Here is a 22,353-nt window from a genome sequence, read left to right as displayed (position 1 = left end):
CTGGCACACAGTTGTTGGAGGTTTCTTTTTTATTATATAATGTCAGGTTTCTAACGATGTGTTCAGACAGAAAGTGAAACAAACTTTCGTGCTTTATTGTTTATTTATCCAAACAGCAGATGTGGGACTGTGGTCAGACTCTTCTACAGAGAGCCTGTTCACTTCCTATGAATACCACTGTACGGAAATTGGCTGCAATTCACCTACAGGGCGCTTACGAGGGAGGCTTCAATGAACGTGAGCGAATGGAGCTAAATGGCTAAAATAATAATAATAACAATTTGATTTTAGTTTTTGCAAATACAGTATTGATTATATATCAGAACTGAAATTCAAAAAATACTAATGCCCTTTCATTTTTCTTACAGGGGAAACGGTTTTGCCTATAAAGCGCTGCTAATGTCTGCTGATTGGTCGGTTTAGGGTTGATTGTAACAGGAAGCCCTTCCTTTATGACGCCCGGAGTCTGTAGAAGTTTTAAATGAAGACCTGGAGTATCTTCATGTTTGACAGCCAAATGTAGATCTGGCTAACTTAATAGCTGCTAATTTAGTCATGGTGGCCTTAATAAATATGCTCCACACTCACACGAGTTTGAATGCTGTAATGTGGCGCTTACAGAAAAGTATTTCACTACAAAAAAGTCACAACAAATCTAATCTAAAGGAACTATATTTATTGTCTTTACTACTTCTACTGAAAACATCATGAAAATTGGCAGAATGTTTTTTTTACCCCATAAAAGTGACATTTTGGGGCCACAGCTCCATAGGCCCCCATTCATTCTGGACAACCTCATAACTACATAACTGGAAGTTCTGAGAGTAGGAGTTCTCCTATTAGAAACCCTAGTTGTAGGTTACAGTTAGCTCTAAGCTAGCTAGCATGTGAGTGTTCCTTTGTATTTGTTTTTATCTAGGCCTCTGACTCAACTTTTCCCTCTATAGTTTCTGAATATTTATGAAGCAGATATGTAAAGTCTTGTGATACACATTTTGAAACATGTTCAACTCACACAAATGAGCATGCCTTCATGCTGATTTGAATCATTCCAGGCATTACATTACATTTTAAATTGACTTTTGACTTAAGATACAATAAGGTCGTGTATGTATTATGTAATTAGAGTATTAGAGAATTCAACAAAATGTGCTTATTTTCTTTCTTTCTGAGTGTGAGATACAAAGATGATTAATATCAGTCTCATGTATGTGTGTTAATCACACAGCTGAAGTAAGATCATCGTTAGCTTAATTTAGCTAGTTTAGGGTGTGCGATATGACGATAATAGATGGTGAACGGTTAAAATGTCTCCACGAAGCAGCGCAGTCTGCTAGCAGGAGGTGAACAGATAACAGCACCGACATGGTGAGAGCCTCGTACAGCTTCTCCGGTCTGGTGGTGAAATGTACAGCAGGAAGCTCACCTGCTGTACATCACGTTAATCTGACAGCTGGGCTGCAGTTACACACCAACGTTTAGCTGTTAGCTCACCTGCTAACTGGTAGCACTCACTTCTGTCATGGTGAAGCTAGCGCAAGCTAGGTGAAGCTAGCAAGCTCAGGTGTGCTGTGTAGGGGAAACTATCCATTTTAAACAAGTCCAAATAGACTGTCACTACTTTTTAACACCTGCTCTTGTTTATTTATGGAACTCTTTGTGTTTTAATGTCATTTTATGGCAGTAATGTTTTTGAATCTTGAGCACAGTTCAGTAACTTGTATAATAGTAAAACAACATGAAAAAGAATCGTGATAAAATCGTGGATTGTGACGCTGCCTGAAAATATCGTGATATGATATGTTTGCCATATTGCCCACCCCTACATAGAGGACTGGAAGAAGTTAGAAACGACTAGCCTGGACACTGATTAACATGTTAAAGTAAGAAACAGAAAAGATGTGTTTATTTATAGGGGAGTCGGTGCTGGAACTTTCTTTGGGGAGGTTGTGGGACAAACAGCAGTGTAGTATTCATTTACTCAGTACTGTGCACGTCACACTGATAGACTATCAGTTGGAGACAGAGGCGCTGAAAGTGGAGATAAAAGAGAGGTCAAAAATAATGAATGAATGGAATAAAATAAATAAATGAATAATGAATTAAATAATCATGAATGAAGTATGAAGAAATGTCATAGTTTTAGTCTAAATGTAATGAATAACTCTTCAGCCCCTCTGTTTTTATGGGAGAGGCCTTCAAACTGACCTGGTTTTCTATCATCCTTCAATCATCCAAATAGCTCAAACATAAAAAGTTGCCAGTCTGTCTGCACCAGCACCTCTTTAGCCTTGTCCCAGTGTAAACTCCAACACGCCTGTCTGAAGTGTATAAACATGCTTCTCTAATATGACTCTCATTTCCCGTGTGGTGACAGTGTACAGAAAGCAGACACGTCTTCGGTCTGGACTTAATGACTGCAGCACAGGAAGGGATGCATCGCAATTATCCAGCTGCTCATTCACTTTGAAGCCTTGTTCAGCTGCTGCTTATTCAAAAAAATGAAATTAGAGGTATCAGCAAACCAGTGCAGAGCAGAACATAATGAGTTGTGTTCACATAATCCTGCTTACATGAGGAACTCTTATTATACCAGCAGAAACATAGAGAAAATAAGACAAAATATTTTGTCTTATAAAGTATTAAACTTCCTTTCTAATAAGTTTTTTTTGTTGGAGTTTTTGATGACCAAAACTTGTTGAGCGAGAGACTGACAGCGTACACATTGTGCCAGAGATTTTACATTTTTTATACCCAAGAAAAAGTGGAATAAAATGTACATGTGTTTGGAATATAAGAATTGATGGATTGTTAACTGGAAGTTCTTATTGTGGTTGTCTGTATTTGTCCACTTGTACCAGTATGTACTGTATGCAGATGATGTGTGTGTGTGTGTGTGTATGTATGTGTGTACGATGCCTGTATGAGGTGTGCATATACATATACTGTGTATGTGATGATATGTGTGGTTATGTATAACTGAGGTGTGTGTGTGTGTGTGTGCGTGCGTGTGTGTGTGTGTGTGTGTGTGTGTCTAAGTATTTCTTTCTATTATTTTAATATAGCCTCGAGCTAAAAGAGATCCAAATTAACAAATAAACAGGAACATAATTCATTTTTTCAAATTGTTTTTATTGCAAATAAAAGAGAAAAAAAAAACGTAATACAAGAAAAAAAAAGTAATACATGCATATTGTTTTGAGATTAGGAAAATAAAACAATAACTTGCAAAAGAGAAATGTGCAGGCAGCCAATAAAACCTTGGCTTTTTAGGTGGCCCTCCTATAGTGAGACATACAACATGAACACTTCTATTTGACCATGTTATGATTATGATCAAGTGTCTTCTTCCATCTATTGTTGAAAGAGAAATATACCACCTGCTCATTGTCTGTGGAGTTCTAGTCTACATGCAGGTGAAGACACATATGTGAGCTGCTGCTGGTCTCATCACACTTAATCACACTCTGAATATAAATGTACTTTAAGCTGCATTCAAAGAATACACAGTCAGCTATAATCAATGAAGCTGTAGATTTTCATTCATCATTTTCTGCTTTTTAACTGGCTGCATGAGTGATTAAAAGATTGAAACACCTTTAACAGGCTACAAATTAAAAGACAATCAAGTATTAAAATATCATTACAAATCAATTCATTTTAACCAATGTTAGAAATGTCTTTGTAGAATAAGCATGAATTCAGTTATTTTCACAACTTTTTTAGTTTTGTTTTGTTCCACTGGAAACCAATACATATATACTGACAATCCTAACTGCTTTCTACAGCACACTTGTATCTGTTGCTATGGGAAACAATAGAGGATGTGCTCCAAAGACGGCATTTAAATAGCAGTTGAGTAATCCAGATTTTAAATAGCTCTGTCTCTCTCATGCACTGTTATTATAAGCACCACTGTATTCCATTTAATATCCTCCAGAGCATTATCAAATAATCTGTGGGTTATTTTCTCAAATAAAATGTCAGAAAATAACTGAGAAATGTTCTGAGAGCCAAAGATGACATCCTCAAATTGTCAAACAGTAAAAAACACAAATTAATGTTATTTTAAAAGGAAAAAAAAGAGAAGGAAGCAGCAAATCCTCATATCTCAAGTGCTGGGACTACAAAATGTTTGACATTGCTTAAGAAATACTTCAAACTTGATGTATTTTTGAAGTATTTTTTCTCAATGTCTGATCAATTATTTATCGTATCAACCAATCAATTTGAATCCAAGACAAATTTCCCTATGGTGAAAACAAAGTATATCGTATTGTATCGAATTGTATGGAATTGTATCGAATTGTATCGTATCATATCGTATTATATCGTATCATATCGTATCATATGTATCATATCGTATCATATGTATCATATCGTATCATATCGTATCATATGTATCATATCGTATCATATCGTATCATATGTATCATATCGTATCATATCGTATCATATCATATCGTATCATATCGTATCGTATCGTATCGTATCATATCGTATCATATATGTATCATATCGTATCATATCGTATCGTATCGTATCATATCGTATCATATATGTATCATATCGTATCATATCGTATCATATCGTATCGTATCGTATCGTATTGTATCGTATCGTATCGTATCGTATCATATCGTATCATATATGTATCGTATCGTATCATATCGTATCATATCGTATCATATCGTATCATATATGTATCGTATCGTATCATATCGTATCATATATGTATCATATCGTATCATATCGTATCGTATCGTATCATATCGTATCGTATCGTATCGTATCATGTCGTATCATATATGTATCATATATGTATCATATCGTATCATATCGTATCGTATCGTATCATATCGTATCGTATCATATCGTATCATATCGTATCATATATGTATCATATCGTATCATATCTTATCGTATCGTATCGTATCATATATGTATCATATCGTATCGTATCGTATCGTATCATATCGTATCGTATCGTATCATATCGTATCATATCGTATCATATCGTATCATATCGTATCATATCGTATCGTATCGTATGGTATCGTATGGTATCGTATCATATCGTATCATATCGTATCATATCGTATCATATCGTATCATATTGTATCATATCGTATCATATCGTATCATATCGTATCATATATGTATCATATCGTATCATATCTTATCGTATCGTATCGTATCATATATGTATCATATCGTATCGTATCGTATCGTATCATATCGTATCGTATCGTATCATATCGTATCATATCGTATCATATCGTATCATATCGTATCATATCGTATCATATTGTATCATATCGTATCAATATCTGATGTATAACTATAATGATGTATTGATTATATTTTTGTGGAATTTAGTTTTGTCATTTAAAAGGATGTTTTGGAAATGATTTGGTTGAAACTATAATGCCTTTAAGAATAGTTTATACTTTTGGATATAACATATATAATGTATAGAATTATAAATGGCAAACAGTCATTCTTTTGTCCAATTCTCAGATTCACAATGTGGGTTTTTACTGTATGTACAAATGTGTCGAGCTGAACTTGACTCCACATGTGATGCCCTCTTCCATTCACACCTGAGTCCTGTGGGAGGGAATGCCACGATAAATCAGTCTGCAGTGGTTTGAGTTGCAGAAAAAATACACAACAGCTTCAGCCTGACATATAGAGCTGGGAACTGGGAATATGCATGACAAAGACACAACCTCAACAGACCAATTTATGAACTGGTCTTGGTCTTTTAAAAGGTAATAAAAGGTATCCTTATTTCAGTTTTGTACTTTTATATTCCATATTCTTTCATTCAAATCCTCCCAATAACCATGCAGTAAACACGAGACCATGTAATGTTGCAGCAGAGGAATTATAAGCTCATGTCTTTATGTGTCCATGGCAACCAGTATAATAAACTGCTACCACTGAATGTACAGTCAGATGTATGATCTGCTGTCATCAGATAGTTTCTAACTGAATTTTAGATGAATACATTGATGAATCTGTTGTTTTGTCAGAAATGTCACAGAGGACATTCTAACAGCTGTGTACAAATGACTCATTAAATCTGTTGACTTTCAACATCACATCGTGGAATAAATCTCTGTCAGGAATAAATCAAAGCTCTCCCAGATCATTAACCAAGCAAGCAAAATAAACAACCCAAACTCAAGTATCAGTACTTTATACCCAAGCCCCCCCCCCCCACACACACACACACACACAAGTCCTCAGTTATTACCATCAGGATGCCACTATTAAGTCCTCTTGGCCAAACAAAACACATACCGGAACTCCTTAATTTCTACTGCCATAAACATTTTAAACAAAACATGGAGTTATTTATTCTGATTTTAGGAGGGTGTATTGTGTCTGTGTTTTGAATGCATGAATCTGAATAGTTTAAAAAAGGCAACACAATATTCTTCATAGTTTTCATTTATTTTAGTTCTCACTTATTTGTGTTTGCAATCTCTAAATCTAAAGTTACCTATCTATCTATCTATCTATCTATCTATCTATCTATCTATCTATCTATCTATCTATCTATCTATCTATCTATCTATCTATCTATCTATCTATCTAAAAATACATCCACATCCACACTCACACTTTTTATTTTTGTTTATGTTTCATACTTGCTTTGCAATGTAAACGTGTGTTACCCATGCCTTTCCCATGAGAGACAGAGAGAGAGAGAGAGAGAGAGAGAGAGAGAGAGAGAGAGAGAGAGAGAGAGAGAGAGAGAGAGAGAGAGAGAGAGAGAGAGCGAGAGAGAGAAGTAGGCGGGGTCTGGATCAACTCCATCCCACCTCGGAAATACCAACCAGGTGCTGCAGCTCCTTCCACCCTGCTCTCCACTCATCTCTGCGTGCTCTCCTCTCAGTGAGGGAGGGAAGCTATCCGCAGTAAGCAGCAGCATGCCCGGCTACTGAGAGACTGCTCCCCGTCATCTCAGCCTGTGTGCCCGGCTTGCATGGCTCCCGATCGGCCGGCAGGACAATAGTCAGCCCGCCTGCCCGCTGCAGCAGCAACAGCAGCAGCAGCTTCTCCTCCTCCAGCCCGGGAGCTTTGTGAGTGTTCCTGCCCGGGATCCCTGCAGCACTGTCCGCGGGTCCAGATGGCTGGACACGAGTGGGAGGACTGGTTCGAGCGGGAGGAATTTATCGGACAAATCAGTGACATCCGAGTGCAGAACTTGCAAGGTAGGAGCATCCTTCTGCGTTTCACTGCTGTTTAATAACAGAGAGGAGTTGTGTTTGTGTGCGTGCGTGTGTGTGTGTGTGTGAGCGGCCTGGTCACGCATGCACAATCTCAGTGCAAAGTGTGTGCATGCTGCCACTCACTCAAAGAAGGGCTTTCCTTCATTGGGAACTTTTTGGAATAATGCTTTTCATCACTCTGAGCAGCTCACTGAGTCCTAAACTTTCCAGATCTGTTTTAGGTTTGCATTCTGTCTCAGTCTCTCAGGCAGTGCTCTGAGCTCTGAGAGGACTTTACTCACTGTGGAGTCATTCATGAAGAGCAGTGTGAATAACTAGAGCTCAGAACATGCTGCTACAATACTGTTTAAAAGCAGCTCCAGTCTAAAGTGACTTGTGAATGTGTGCAGAAGACATTTTTTACAGCTGAAGGTAGCAGCCATTCAATTGATCAGTCAACTGTTCTCATTTAAGACATTCTCCTATCGTGCCTTCTCGGATGTAAAGAGTCACTGCAGCTCCTCTGTTAGATCCTGTACCAATCAGTGGATTCAGAGATATATTCATTACGTGTTTATATCAGCATCAGAGTTGCAACTAATGCTGAAAAATGTTTATCACTGTTTCCCAAAGTCCAAGCTTACGTCCTCAGATGTCTTGTTGTGTCCTGACTAGCAAGTCCAGAACTGCAGTTTTCACTTTACTGTCATAGAAGACAAAAGAAATTTCACTTTTGAGAAGCTAGAATCATGATTCACAATGTTTCTAATATTGTACGATAATATTGTGGCAATGTTGGTTCTCTTTAAATTAAATATGTATGTGTAAAGTGCCTTGAGATGACTTTAGTTGTGATTTTTGTGTGTGAATATTGATTGATATTGTATTATACAGCCTATAATATACCTGGCAGATTATATAATTTGGTGTGTGTGTGTGTGTGTGTGTGTGTGTGTGTGTGTGTGTGTGTGTGTGTGTGTGTCAAATGTCAGATCAGCAAATGTCAAACAACGTCATATCAGCAGCAGAATGAAAGTGTCATGCTCATTAGTTTTTGTTATGCAGTTTGATCAGTAGAAACTTTATTGAGTGCATTCAGCCTGTCAGAGCAGATGTCATGCACAGTGCAAAAAGTACTAAGGTCAGTTAGTATTGCTCTTCCATGAAGGCTGAGATATCCTGGATTTTAGTGGATGAATGAAACTCCACAATCACTGGATTCTACATTTCCCGTAATGCAACCTCATTGTTCATTGGACCGTCTCTGCCTGGTAGGTTCCCACATCTGTCAAACTCCACACGCCTACTTTTAAGACAAGCTTTTTGTTATTTTTTTTTATCTCCACACCCAAAACCTGAGGTAATCCTAATGACATCATTAAAGCCGTACAGTTACCTGAAAATAATGAACCTTATCTGGCCAATCAGAATCCGTTTTTTTTTTTACCACGCTATAACTGCTATCTGTGTTAGCAGAGTGTGGTAATAGTTTACCTTTACTCTGTCATCTGAGCGAGGTGGGAGGCAGTGTGTGTGGTTGTGTATTTGTTATTCTTTCAGACTCCTCCACAGCCACAGAAACCATTATACAACACTACAACTGACTTTGAGGTTTTACATTTGGTGGAGTAACTTTTAAAGTTTCAATTCTCTTTAAATTGGTAACTTTGAGTCTGTATTTGTACATGGATGTACATGGGTGACAAAATATAAATATATTGTGTGATGTTAGGTTTAAAATATCTCCTGCCTAGAAATAGTAATCCTACAGTTCCCAGAATTGTGTTGCATTCAATGAAGAATTGATGATAGTTACTGATGGAAACCTTCTCTTTTATGTAACTGCATTGCATTTGGGTCTATTTTCTGCTCCTGTGGGTGTAGAAGTTGTTCTCTCTTTTTTCTCTCCTCCACTGGATTTATTCCTGGATGACTGCTGAGGATTGCAGCAGGTTGAAAGATGTTACTGTTTGATTTTGATGGACGGACACCAAAACCTGCTGTTCACTGTTTATATTTCAGATCATGAAAAATATTTTCAGATATCACATTTCACTGAAGTTTCTAGAAAGATGTCACGCCAGATATTCACACAAATAAGATCCAAATGAACCCAGAAAAGTGCATCACATGACCACATGAGCACATTTTAAGCTTGGGAACATTTATCTTTAATAACTTGCTCAAGTGTTAACACATGACTGTACTTAGGTTATATTATTTCTTAATTTTCACCTGAACAGGTCTTTTGTTATGGGGAAGTTTTTCCTTTATTGGCATTACGGGAAATGAATGAGTTTGAAATGGGGAGTTTATTGTGTTACTGGTTTATTGAGCCAGACATTACAGTGAATGCATCAGAGATAGTTGGCACACTAAGTCAGAGGACAGCAGTGTAATTAAAAGAATGTTGGTATTAATGTATGTTGGTACACATGTTGCAGACTGGAACACAACATACAGATAAACATTTCAATAATATCCCAGTGGACCAATAACATGCTCTGTAATTAGTCATGTATTATGTCATATTGCTGACTCTTTATCTGCTGGTGAACTGGAGTGATCCTGTAAATCATGTGGGAATATCTCATATACTGAAAGTGTTGCCAGTGTGCCAAACGGGGCTTAACAAGAACTAGAGGAGCAGACTAACAATAATTGCTCTTTAAAGTGGAAGTAATTGATTTAATGAGTGTGGTGAGAATGAAAGCTTTGTTTGGCTCTAACCCAGTTCATCCCTGAGTCTGTAACAAGCAGGCCTCATTCAAACCATCCCTGCATATCATGTGTTGATGCAGAGTACAGTACAGGCGGGGTAGTGTAACAGCAGGCTGAGACAGAGGATTAAATAATAAAAGCTGTTAATCAGTGATGATGATATATCATGGCCTCTGTGCTGTTTGGTGTACAGGTTGTGTTCCAAAGCTAGGGTCTGTCATGATAGCTACTTTTGTTGGACGATATATTGTCTCAGAAATAATCACGATAAATGATATTATTGTCATTTGTAAACCATTTTATACCACTGATATAATAATAATAATAATAATAATAATAATAATAATAATAATAATAATAATAATAATAATAATATAATAGTATAATATTGCAAGGGGTTGCTTACCTTTAATTCCATACAAGTGAGCAGTGAGGAATGGAGGACACTACTTGATTAGCCAATGTGACATGAATAGCCTCTTAGCTGTTAATGTGAAGTGTGGCAATATTGAGGTTAAAAAAAAAAAAAAATCAAAGTCATGTCGATGTATCATATGATAAGTCCATATATAGACATGATGATGCTGATAATTACGTTATTATACATAAGTGGATAACGTTATCATTGTGACAGGCCTAGTACTGAGGGGAACTGAAGAGTAATGTCATCATTTTCTGTGGGTTCATTATCACAAGCGACACATTCTTCATATGAAATAATGATTAGTGGAGCTTTAAGTATTGAAGAGTTAATGTCAGGAATTATTCAATACAGAGAGAAAGACGACAGCTTTTAAAGAGAGACTATACAACAGCAACCACAGTGTAACAGTGGCAATAATGGGATAATGGTAATGCTAAAACTGAGGGCATTGGTAGGTAAATAGCAGCCTGTGAGCCAAATGTGTCCCTTCTGCAAAAATATTTGTCCCTCTGATGAAAGGAAGAGTACATACCATACCATAAACACAAGGTCCATGTAAATCTCAGTGAATATAGTTTAATCTTGTTGCATCTTATACTGCCCAGACACAAGTAAAGGGATCCAAACTATGACTGCACTGTGCTTTTTCAACAGTGCATGATGCTAAAATTGAGTCCCAGTAATTAAATTCTAATGTGTGAATTCTAATTTAATTCCACAACTTTTTCTGACCTATCAAGCCAGAACAGAACAAACACAAATAGATGGCTGTCTAATAGAATTTGTACATTGATGCCATGCCAACAGAACTTTCAATCAAGAAAAGAAGTACAACATACATTCGTAAGGAACATGCATTTGTGGGATGAGCATCAGAGGTGAGTATCTGGGTTGCGGCCATGAAAAATGTGTCAAATCTTCTCTGCCTTCTTTGATGGAGGCAGTGTGGTGGTGTTGGGTGGCATCTCCCTCACTGGAAAAACTAGGCTTGTCATCATTGGAGGCAATCTCTATGCACAGAGATATTGAGATGAGCTTCTGTAACCATCCCATATCTACACAGTCTGGGACCGAACTCTGTCCTCTGTCGCCCCCACAGAGCGTGGTTTATCAGAGACTACCTCCACAATTTTGGAGTGGAGAGGATGGAACGGCCTGCCAGCAGTCCTGACCTCAACCCCATTGAACACTTGTGGGATCAGCTTGGGTGAGCTGTTGGTGCCAGAGTGACCAACACAACCACGTTGGCTGACTTGTGACAAATGCTGGTTGAAGAACGGGATGCCATGCCACAGCAGTGGGTGAGCAGTCAGGTGACCAGCATTTTTCATGGGCGCAACCCACATACTCAGCTCTGCTGCTCATCCCACAAATGCATTTTCCTTACAAATGTGGCACCATTTTAAAGCGAAATAAACAGGCTTTACAACGGTATAAGATTTATTGCCAAGAAGCATTGTTACAACAAAGAAACCAAACACAAACTTTTTTGTGCTATGTTTAGATAGATATATAGGTAGGTAGGTAGGTAGGTAGGTAGATATATAGATAGATAGATAGATAGATAGATAGATAGATAGATAGATAGATAGATAGATAGATAGATAGATAGATAGATAGCTGACCCTTGTCAAAGAGGAAGTCTATAAAGAGAAGAGTCATCAGACTGACTCATTAATATCAATGATGCAGCAACGTCTATCTTAAGCTAGCTAGCATTAGCTACTGGTCAAACATGACCAAGCAAAACTGCTGAGTCTAAACAGAGCAAGGGTGTGTTTTAATCATAAGTTCAACTTTTCATTTTTTAAGATGAAGAATGAAGCATTTCTTCTTTCTAAAGCTGCATAGTCTCACTTTAAATATCCAAACTTTATGTAGATTAGCATGATTAGCTTCTGGCTGCTATGATTGTGATGAAGATGATAAAGGCTTTCTTCCCTCTAATGGGTTTGAAACATGATAGATGGAGATGGATAAAGTGGTCTGGCCCCCCCCCCCCCCCCCCCCCCCCCCCCCCCACAGTGTGCCAGTGACAACACACAGAAGTGCATTAGAGTGAACTGTGTATCTTATTGCACCCGGTGAGCAACCGTTACCCTGGAAACGCACAACTGTGAAACTGTGAGTCACAACACAATCATGGCTCTGAAGTCAGGGACAGCAAACACGAGATAGAAATGTATTGGAATGTTGTACTTGAATTTATTTTATCTGTCACAAGTTGGTGTATAAATACAGATAAAAATGAAGTTGTCTGTTGTGTATAAACTCAGGATTTGGTTGGGTGAAAAAGAGGAGACATGAGTTTATTGATTTCTGCTTGTAACACTGGCGATGATTCAACAGTGAGTATCTCATTGGTTTGTTTATATAACCTCTGCCACTGGATCAGGTTCATGTACCGGCGGGAAATTGCAAAGTTTACATGTGGTGAGTCACTTTTCAGACAGAGGATGTGTTAGTGTGGTAGTTTTGGCTATGATGTATTAGACTTGGCAGAGGTGACATCAGCTACAGAGTGTCAAACCCATAATAATGTGCTAAACATATTCCATCACTCTGTCTCTGCTGGATATGTGCACTAATGACCAGGTTGCACACGTTTGCTACATGTCAGCTGCATGAAGGCTTCAGCTCTCTCCACACTCCTCCTGGCACTAAAGCAAGCTTTTCCCTTCAACTTGGACATTTTCCAGCCTTTTGAAATGATCGCAGAAGTTGTTCTACTTTTGTTCGTATTTTCTTCAGCGCTGCCGTATGAGCCCGAGCTGTCTGATGAGCGGCTGCGATTCTCGGCATGAAAAGCTGGAAGAGCAGCAAGCGCTTTAAAACAATGGTCCCACAGGCTCTTGCATAACACATGATGAGACGGTGAGAGAGGGAGAGAGGGAGAGAGGGAGAGAGGGAGAGCACTTTGCTCTGCAGCACAGTGCTGGAGTCCCAGAGCTCAACGTTCCCACATCACACATCCCACACAACCCTCTCTCTTTCTCTTTCTCTTTCTCTTTCTCCCTCTCCCCCTCAAACACACACATACACACACACACACACACACACACACACACACACACACACACACACACACACACACACACACACACACACACACACACACACACACACACACACACACACACACACACACAACCACACACAGTGCCTCCCACCTTACTCAGATGCAGAGAACAGTTACTGGTCTGAGCTGAGGCTTTTCACTGGCACAACATTTTGCTTGCTTAGCAAACATATATATATATATATATATATATATATATATATATATGGTGGGGAACTTGATTCTGATTGGCTGGAGAACATGCATTATTTCAGATAACTGTATGGCTGTGATGATGTCATCAGGGATTATCTCAGCTTGCACTTTGACATTTCAATTTTTTAATAGAAAGCCTGCATTAAAAATGTAGGTGTTTTACCAGGCAGTGAGGGTTTAATGAAAGATGCCAATAAATTGCATTGTGGGAAATGTAGGATGTACAGCTTAACTCATTGTAGAGATTATAAATCAGGATATCTCGTCCTCTGCTTGGAGCGTTCTTTAAAAAAAATCTGCCTCTGTGTTGCCCACTCTTTTAGAAGTGCGTGCAGTTCCAACTTCTCTCGTGCGCCCCTTGAAATTCAGCCTGTGGAAACATGAAATAAGTCAGCAATAGATAGCAGGGAGAAATGATACAGAGATGGAAAATAAATCAAGAAACCAACATGAAAGTAAGAAGGTTGTGATAAGACAGAAAGTGACCAGAATAGCTCAGAATAAATATGAAGTGTTGTTAACTCCTCTTGTGTGTTTTGCTTGTTACTAGGTTACAGCTTCTCCCACTGGTCAGTTAAGTCAGATTCATCCCAAAGTTCACAAAGATTGTGCCAACACACAGAGTTTCTATTTAAAGAATGTTCAGGCCCATATTTAGTGGCAGGACACTTTAAATCTGTGGAAAGTAGCGTCAGGTGTTTATTTTTTTTTGATAACAGCGTGTTCATGCTGTACTGTGCTGTACTTGACCCTTTGCCCCAAATGACCCAGTAAACATAGTGTGTATTTATATAGGTTTTACTGCTCACAATGTCCTGGTCGGTCTCTCTCTATCTTTTTTTATTCATTTTTCTTATCATGTTTTCAGCCATTGTAAGAAATATTACTTACTTAAAGTGATACTGATACCATCTGAGTACTTCATTCTTTACCCATTACACAGTGCTCTGTCTTTTATCCGGTGTAACAGGCGTGTAGTGTAGACACACTTTAGAGCGTTTAGGTGGCGTCTTAGCTGCTGAACTGCTAAGCGCGCTAACTCAAATTCACCACGACTTCACCACCACAGACGGGTTGTAGCTGCTGTGGCAGTGGACCAATCATTTCGCATTAAATTGAAGAATGCTTGCGTTGATAGGGTGTGAGCAAGTAAATACAAATAGTCATATTTTTCTACCTCTTGATGCAAAATGGGTTGACTGCAGGTATCATTTGACGGGAGACGTTTTGATATTACTTGGTATCAATTTATTTCGGTCGATACCTTAAAGGTATCCAGTACCAATACCCAGCCCTCCTTCTGCTGCTTTAATAAAAAATCATTTTTACATGAATTGCTTCAAAGGTTTGTGACTCTGAATGAAAGTAAAGACAGGAATCACTGTGTTTCTGAGTTTCTGAGACTGTGGAGAGCTCAGTGTCTGTGCCTGTAGAGAAGTAGGAACTTAGTACAAGTAAATACACTGAATGAAAGTTGCCAGATTGTAAGGATGAAAATGACTAGATCCACACTGAGCAGGTTTCATGTAGTATACTGTTGGATGATAGACTTACATACTGTGAGTCCTCACACAGTTAGGTGTTGTAATCACATTTTTCTAACCATGTGGAGCTCTCAATGTTTGGTTCAGCTGGCCTTACTGATATTTTTCTGGAGGTTAAAAAAACCTGGAGGTCTCGAGGACGACAGTGTTGATAAATGCTGTTAATCTATGTGTAGTAGTTAGATAGCTGGGATGACTCTCATCTGTGGACACTTGTAGATTTGTTAGAGTATGGCAGAAACGGTAAAAAGTTTTCCTGCAGGAACAGCATCAGTTTATCTCTTTCCTCACAGTCCTGCTGCCTTTCTGTCTCCATTCATTGTTTTTTTTTCTTTCAGCTGTTTAATCTCCTGTTTACTCCGGCTTCAGTAAATCCAGTTGGCCATTCAAAGTGAAATGACTCATAATAGTCCACAGAATCATACATCATTGGACTGATTTTTTTTTTAGTGTCCTTACAGTCTAACTGTGGTGTAAGTCAGTCTCATAATGTAAACCAACTGCCATGTGTGGATGAATATGTCGGTGGTTCGGTTAGCCGACAAACTGCCCCAAATATAGATTTCTATACAGTTCTACATCTCTATACAGTTACTTACTGTATAATGCTGCTACAGGCGCCTAGTTATTAAGTACTCATTAAGCGATTCATGTAACCTCTATGTACTCCTGACAGTAGAATAAGCCACTATAAAGCTAGACATATACATATAATAAGGTTAAATTATACACCACAGCTGTAATTGAAGCCTCAAAGAAGCCAGTTAATAAGTTTTAATAGAAGCCTCTTCTCATTAAACATTTTAAAGGCTCAACTCAGACAGAACATTTAGCTGATGTAGATTCTGTTGAACAGACACATTTGAAGAAGAAGTAAATAATGTTGCACACTGAATATGATCATGGTTCATTGCTTTGCTCAGTGCACAATGTTAATTATTGCAAGACTTCTTACTGGTAGAGGAATTATGTTTTTGCCTCGATGGAACATTTGAGCACAGAAAGTGTGTGTGTGTGTTTGTGTGTGTGTGTGTCTACATGCAGTCCTTTGCAGCAGAGAGGTCACATCTGTACGTATTGTGAGGCAGAAACATGTGTAAAGGATTGCCCTGTAAACCACTGTGCTGAGCAACAAACTGCAGCGTGTCAATGAGAGTTCAGACAAGCCAAACACTGATGCTTCCTCCTCTGTGCTCTGTTGACTCTGTGAGTGTGTGTGTGTGTGTGTGTGTGTGTGTGTGTGTGTGTGTGTGTGTGAATGAGACTGTCTGCAAACAGCAGTGACAGCCTCTGCTGCTCACACTGGGCTGAATGTGTCCTTCTTGAACACGCGCCCAGTCCCCCTACATCCAGTAGCAGGGTGGATGGCACAGAGCTTCGGCCTTCACTGACTCTCCGCTATGAGTTATTTGGAAGTTTGGGAGGGGGGGGCGGGAGGTAACAAAGGTCCTTTCTATTCAGTTCGTCCCCTCCATTCATTTTGAATTTCCTCTTCCATATTGCTCCTGCGGCAGAGGCTGCGTAAACACTTTCAGATGTCTGCTTGGTTCACAACAAATAAACTCTCTCTGTCCAGAAGCCTCAGGGTGATACTTACTGTGTAAGAGCTGCATTTTTCATGAGCAGCACATGTTAAACACACACCGTAGCACTCAACTGTTCAGCTACAAATTAGGGCTGCACAATTATTAGAAAAAAGTCACATTGCAATACCTTTTTTTTTTTTTTTTTTTGTGTGACTCAGCAGAGACTCAGCTGACATTTTTCTATTCTGTGTTTAGGAGTGATTGAGATTCCAACTTAAGTAAGAATGACTGGTCCACTTTAAAGGTCAGTCCACCTTAAGTGAGCCTATCAACTCATTGTCACTAACTTCATGGTGAACCCCTTTCACTTTAATCAACAGGTGTTAAGCAGGACACGGGAGCTTAGTTTGGCTCGTGAGGAGTCGTAGCATTTTTTCACTGACAGACAGTCTAAACCAGGGGTGTCAAACATACGGCTCACGGGCCAGAACCAACCCACCAAGGGGTCTAATCTGACCCACTGGATAAGTAAGTATGATGTCAGGTTTCAGGAGCAAGTTCAGAGTTCTTTCCACCCTGACCAGAATACAGCTCTATGAAGAAACTATGAATACATATTGTGGTCATATTTAAAACATGTTGTCATTCAGCAGCTTCTGTGTAAAATAATCTGTAAAAAATTGAGACCTAATATTATAGAAATTACACTTATTTTGCTTTTGACATCTCAGGCTTTTGACCTGTAATTTAAATAAATGTATTATAGTAAAGTTATATTACATATCATATATATTATAAAGTATTTACAGGTTATTATGAAATGGTTTTACTTTGACGGCCCATTTGAGACTCAAACTAGGCTGTACGTGGCTCTTGAACTAAAATGAGTTTGACACCCCTGCTCTAAACTGTACACATATTGCTACGTTCACAACTATACTGCAGGCCTGTGACACGAACTGTTTAATTTTTAACCAGCACTGGGACAAGGTGCTTTTTTATAACTGATAACACTTTTAAAAAGCCCATTTGAGTTTTCCGCCCCCCTCCGTTGCTCTATATTATCTGTCCTTATCTGTCATTTTTTTGTGTAAATTTTAACTTTAACTAAACAAAACAAAAAAAACAAAAACTAGACTATATTTTTTGCAAAAATATTTCTCCAATCATCTCGATCATTGAAAACAACCGTCACATGACTGTACAGTTGATGGTGACTCAAAATGATGACGATTGGTTACTGTCTGAGATCTTGACTTGCTGCTCACTACTGAGTGAAACCATTCAGTGTTATTATACAGTGAGTAGTGAATGAGTGAATAAGGGAGTGATTTTGGACACAGCCTGACTCATTTTCAGGTTGTGGTACAACGACTAGTGGGGCTGCCGCTGTCGTTATTTGATGAATTGATGAAGTGCACTCCTTCATCAGAGCATGTCAAAAGTTGTAGTGTGAGTTAATTTGTGTCCTGCGGTGTGTGACTGTTGCACGTGTGCACATCGCAGTGTTGATGCTGCAGTGATATATCACGCAGCCCTACTCTTAATGACATTGTATTATGCTTGTTCTCATCCATCACTGTGCGTAGATGTCAGTGCAAATACTGCAAGTCTAGTTCCAGAGTCAGACTCACTAGATATCTTAATGATTAAACTGCCTGAGTGAGAGAAACTTCTAGAATTAAGGAGACAAACTTGATTATTTCATTGATTTATTTGATCGTGAAAGTTTCTTCTCTATTTATTAACTTTCTCTGTTTGGAGTTAGAAGCGTATCCGCAGCACTCTGCTCCTGACTTGTTTGAATTTAGCAGAACTCGGTTGTTTTCAGGCCTGTTTCCCCTCTGAGGAGTGTTTTGTGATTGAACAGATTTTAGCCCAAAAACCCAGGAATTTCTTTTTAATGGTGTGAGACGAAGATATCAAAATAAAAATAAGAAACTCAAAGTTTTTATGTATTTCCATGGAAGTAAAAGCAAAAACATGCAGTGATAAAGCAGGCGTGACACTGCTGAGCAGCTGCAGGTGATGGTGGTGTATCAGTGAAAGCAAAGCATGTGGAAAACAGTGATTGAAGCCAAATGTGGCGACTCTCTGTTTTCACTATCCTGCCTGATTTGATTTGGTGGTGGTGTGTACTGCTGTACTAACTGGTTGTTAGTTCTGTTTCTGTTCTACTTTTCACATTTTTCTTAGATTTGGGGAAATGTTAAAAAACCTCGTCCCTCACTTGTGATGTATCTTCTCTCCTGATCAGTTTAGCTCAGAGGTGTAAAACTAATTTTTGTTCAAGGGCCACATACAACCCTATTTGATCTCATGTGGGCCAGACCATTAAAACCATTGCCTAATAACCTATGAATAATAAATAACATTTACTATATTATAACTTTACTATAATAATCCAAAATAAGTGAGAATAGCAGTGTGTTTTATAAAAAATCGGAATTAGTCTTCTGCAAATTTCACGCTTTGCAAAGTTATCCAGTGGGCCGGATTGGACCCTTTGGCGGGCTGGTTCTGGCCAATGGGCCGTATGTTTGACACCCCTGATTTAGTTAATAGATGACGGCATTTACTGTGTGAAATGGAGCTTCTGCTCTTTGCCCCTTATTAGCTGAGTAAAAATCTATTGAGTTGCATGTCATCATATTACATATTTTAAAGAATGGAAACTTGGAGTGGATGAAAGCAGTTGAATTAGTATCATGTATACAGAGGAGTGTGTTTCGGCTGAATTCCCCTCCAGCACAATGAAAGACATATGAAAATAATTCATATATTATTATATAATTCATACTAGGTCTGTCACAATAACTACTTTTATTGGACCATATATTGTCTCAGAAATAATCACGATAAACAATATTATTTTCATTTGAAGATCATTTTATACCACTGATATGATGATAATATAATAGTATAATAATATAAAGGGGGGCGAGGGTGGGTTTGGAGAGTAAAAACACAGTCTGCCATTATGAGTTATTTACCTTTTAATTCCATATAAACGGCGCCACAATCATGTTATTATTATGACAGGCCCAATTCATACATAATTACTTAGAAACATACCAACCCATAGAAGTTTAAGTAATGGAAAAGGTGTGTTGTTATTTGAAGGTTGAGTTGCTACAAAGCTGCATGAACAGGTTCTCCACAAAGTAATTCAGAGGTTTTTATGCAAATATTCCTGCAGCAGCCTGTGCTGCCTGTCTTCTTTCCAGCTCCAGACTTTGCATGTAATATTCATTTGCTTAGACAAAGTTTCTGAGCTTTAGTCTGCTGATGTTTTAGTACAAAGGAGAAAAAAAAAGAAGTGTCAGAAGTTCTTTCTGTTCCAGCTGACTGCCTCCACAGGTAAAGGAGGTGAAAACAACAGCAGGGCTCAATTTACCAATAACATGATACAGTTGAGCAGTTTTTATTAATATGCCAACTACAGTATTTGATTTATTATGTTTTTTGAATGACAAATGTGCCATCCTCTATTTCATGTAATGGCTGGAAGCTGCAGTTTAATCCATTTTCATCCTTCATTTTTCATCCGTCATTCTGTCACCTGCATCCTTTCATTCTTAAAGAGTTATCACACCATCAGCTGTTTGGCACCATGAGATTCACATTTGATTTTTAGTGAAATAATTAACTAAGGGGTCGGATTGCCATGACATTTTTTTATTTACAGACATTCATGTTCCCCTCCGGATGAATTATAATAACTTTCTTGAATTTCAGTTTGTCCAGTACTTTTATTTATGACCAAATACCTGCACAACTAATGGCATTTCCATCAGCGGTACCTCATCCTTATTGCACTAATTAGCAAGTTAGCCTGCTAACATCACTTTCTGTCTAAGTTCAATGTCATCATATTTCATTTTTAATGAGATAATATCGTTTTTGGACGTTTGCTACTGACAGCATAATGTCATACAGTAATACACTATAATAATACCTATACATTAGTCCTTCTATTCCACATAGCCACTATAGCAATTAAAGCTGATTTGGACTTTATATGGATTTTCATACAGTGTGTGAAATAAATGGAAATCAATACATGCTTAAGTAGCAAAGACACATTCACACCCTGTATTCTGATTCTATAATATATTCTATAACAGAAAGTATGAACTGAAACTAAAGAGTCTAGATACAAACTCTTTGTATACTCTGCCTTTGTGGGCTCAGAGGCCACACCAAGCAGCTGGTTTCTGTGGAGGAGGTGATGAGAGATCAGTAGAGTAGAGTTTCTGCTGAAGGTATCCTCATCTCATGAAGACTGTTCTTTACCTTCAAGAAACCTTCCAACAGATACTCTTGAGCTGAAAACACCGAGATAAACTTTTCCCCTTTCTTGTAGTGACTGGATGGTTTTAATGACTGATTTTAATATGCAACATATTCAAACAAACCCTACAGGTATGCCGACTCTAACATAATGCAAAGCAGGGAGCAGATCTGTCAGGTTATACAGCTGTGACGTGTTACCTGCTGTCATCTCAGTCACACTTTGACTTTGTTTGGCTTATGTGATTATGTGATGGTGGGTAATTGAAAGCAGAGGACTGTAGAGTACACATATTGTACTGTATATTACTGAGAGCTGAGCAGGGCTGGAGCCCATTCAAATCACAGACTACAGTAGTTACAGGTAGCAAACAGATGATTTTAACAACCTTAAAACCATTTAAGGCTTTTAAGTACATTAAGTACAGTTTAACCATTTTGCAGATGATGCATAAATATAATAGTGTCATCTGCATATACTGGTAAAAGTCACTAAATATAAAGATTTTTATATTTACCAGCCTCAATTGCAATGCATGATTTGGGTAGAAGCAGGGTAGACTTGTAGTATACAGAATGACGTCATTGTTAGACCAACATGTTTCACCTTGTGGTCTTCATCAGGATCATCATGAGACACATTACAAACAACATTTAAATAGGGTAGTTAAAAAGCAGGAACAATTTCAAAAAGTTAAATAATATATAACAAATGATGTGCATCCAGACATGTATCAGCCAATCGGGTATCTACCAAGATGGGTTGGGTATATTGGTCATGTGACTTCAGGCCAGTTATTATCATCATATTATCCTAATGCATGATTTTGGAATAGCTTTAATGTCCCAACAATAGTGGTTTACCTTCTGTTTAATCTGAATCAAATCCTAGATTCTATGAATAAGCAAATATGCATACTGGAAAATGATTGGCTACAAACTCGTTATGATGTCACAGAATCCTGCTGGTACTGTACACATGCAAGACAAACTGTGGTGATGTCTGTGGACATATCTAGAATACAAACTGTATAGACTGTTGAATCATGTGATTGGAATATATTTGTCAGTAGTTGCCATGTATGTATTATAAGAGCTGGATACTTGACCCAAAATGGCGCCCATTCAGTCCTATAAGAATTGGTTTTGCTAGGGGATTTTTCACTGCAATACTGTGAGTGGCCGTCGGGAAAAATTGGTGGCAAGGCGGAGCAGCGGTGCCCAGTCCAGCTCTTATAATACATCCATGGTAGTTGCCCAGTTCTTTGAGTGCATTCTGACAGGCATTCCTCTTGCCTAGTGGAGCTTTAAGTCAGTCCCAGTGTCTCCACCAGGCAGTTACCTGTGA

At 38.3% G+C, this 22,353-nt stretch overlaps 1 protein-coding gene across 1 annotated transcript in view; it reads left to right on the top strand.

Moving 5' to 3' along the window:
- Window positions 1-6,861: 6,861 nt before the first annotated feature.
- Window positions 6,862-22,353, top strand: part of clmna (calmin a) — a 53,441-nt gene continuing 37,949 nt past the window's right edge. Inside the window, exon 1 of the mRNA XM_062440958.1 lies at window positions 6,862-7,226. Coding sequence (XP_062296942.1) covers window positions 7,142-7,226 — 85 coding nt within the window. The 5' untranslated portion in view covers window positions 6,862-7,141. The remainder of the gene's footprint in view (window positions 7,227-22,353) is intronic.

This window comes from Scomber scombrus, chromosome 19 (assembly GCF_963691925.1).
Source record: "Scomber scombrus chromosome 19, fScoSco1.1, whole genome shotgun sequence".
Taxonomy (NCBI): domain Eukaryota; kingdom Metazoa; phylum Chordata; class Actinopteri; order Scombriformes; family Scombridae; genus Scomber; species Scomber scombrus.
This window is presented reverse-complemented; position numbering and strand designations above follow the sequence as displayed.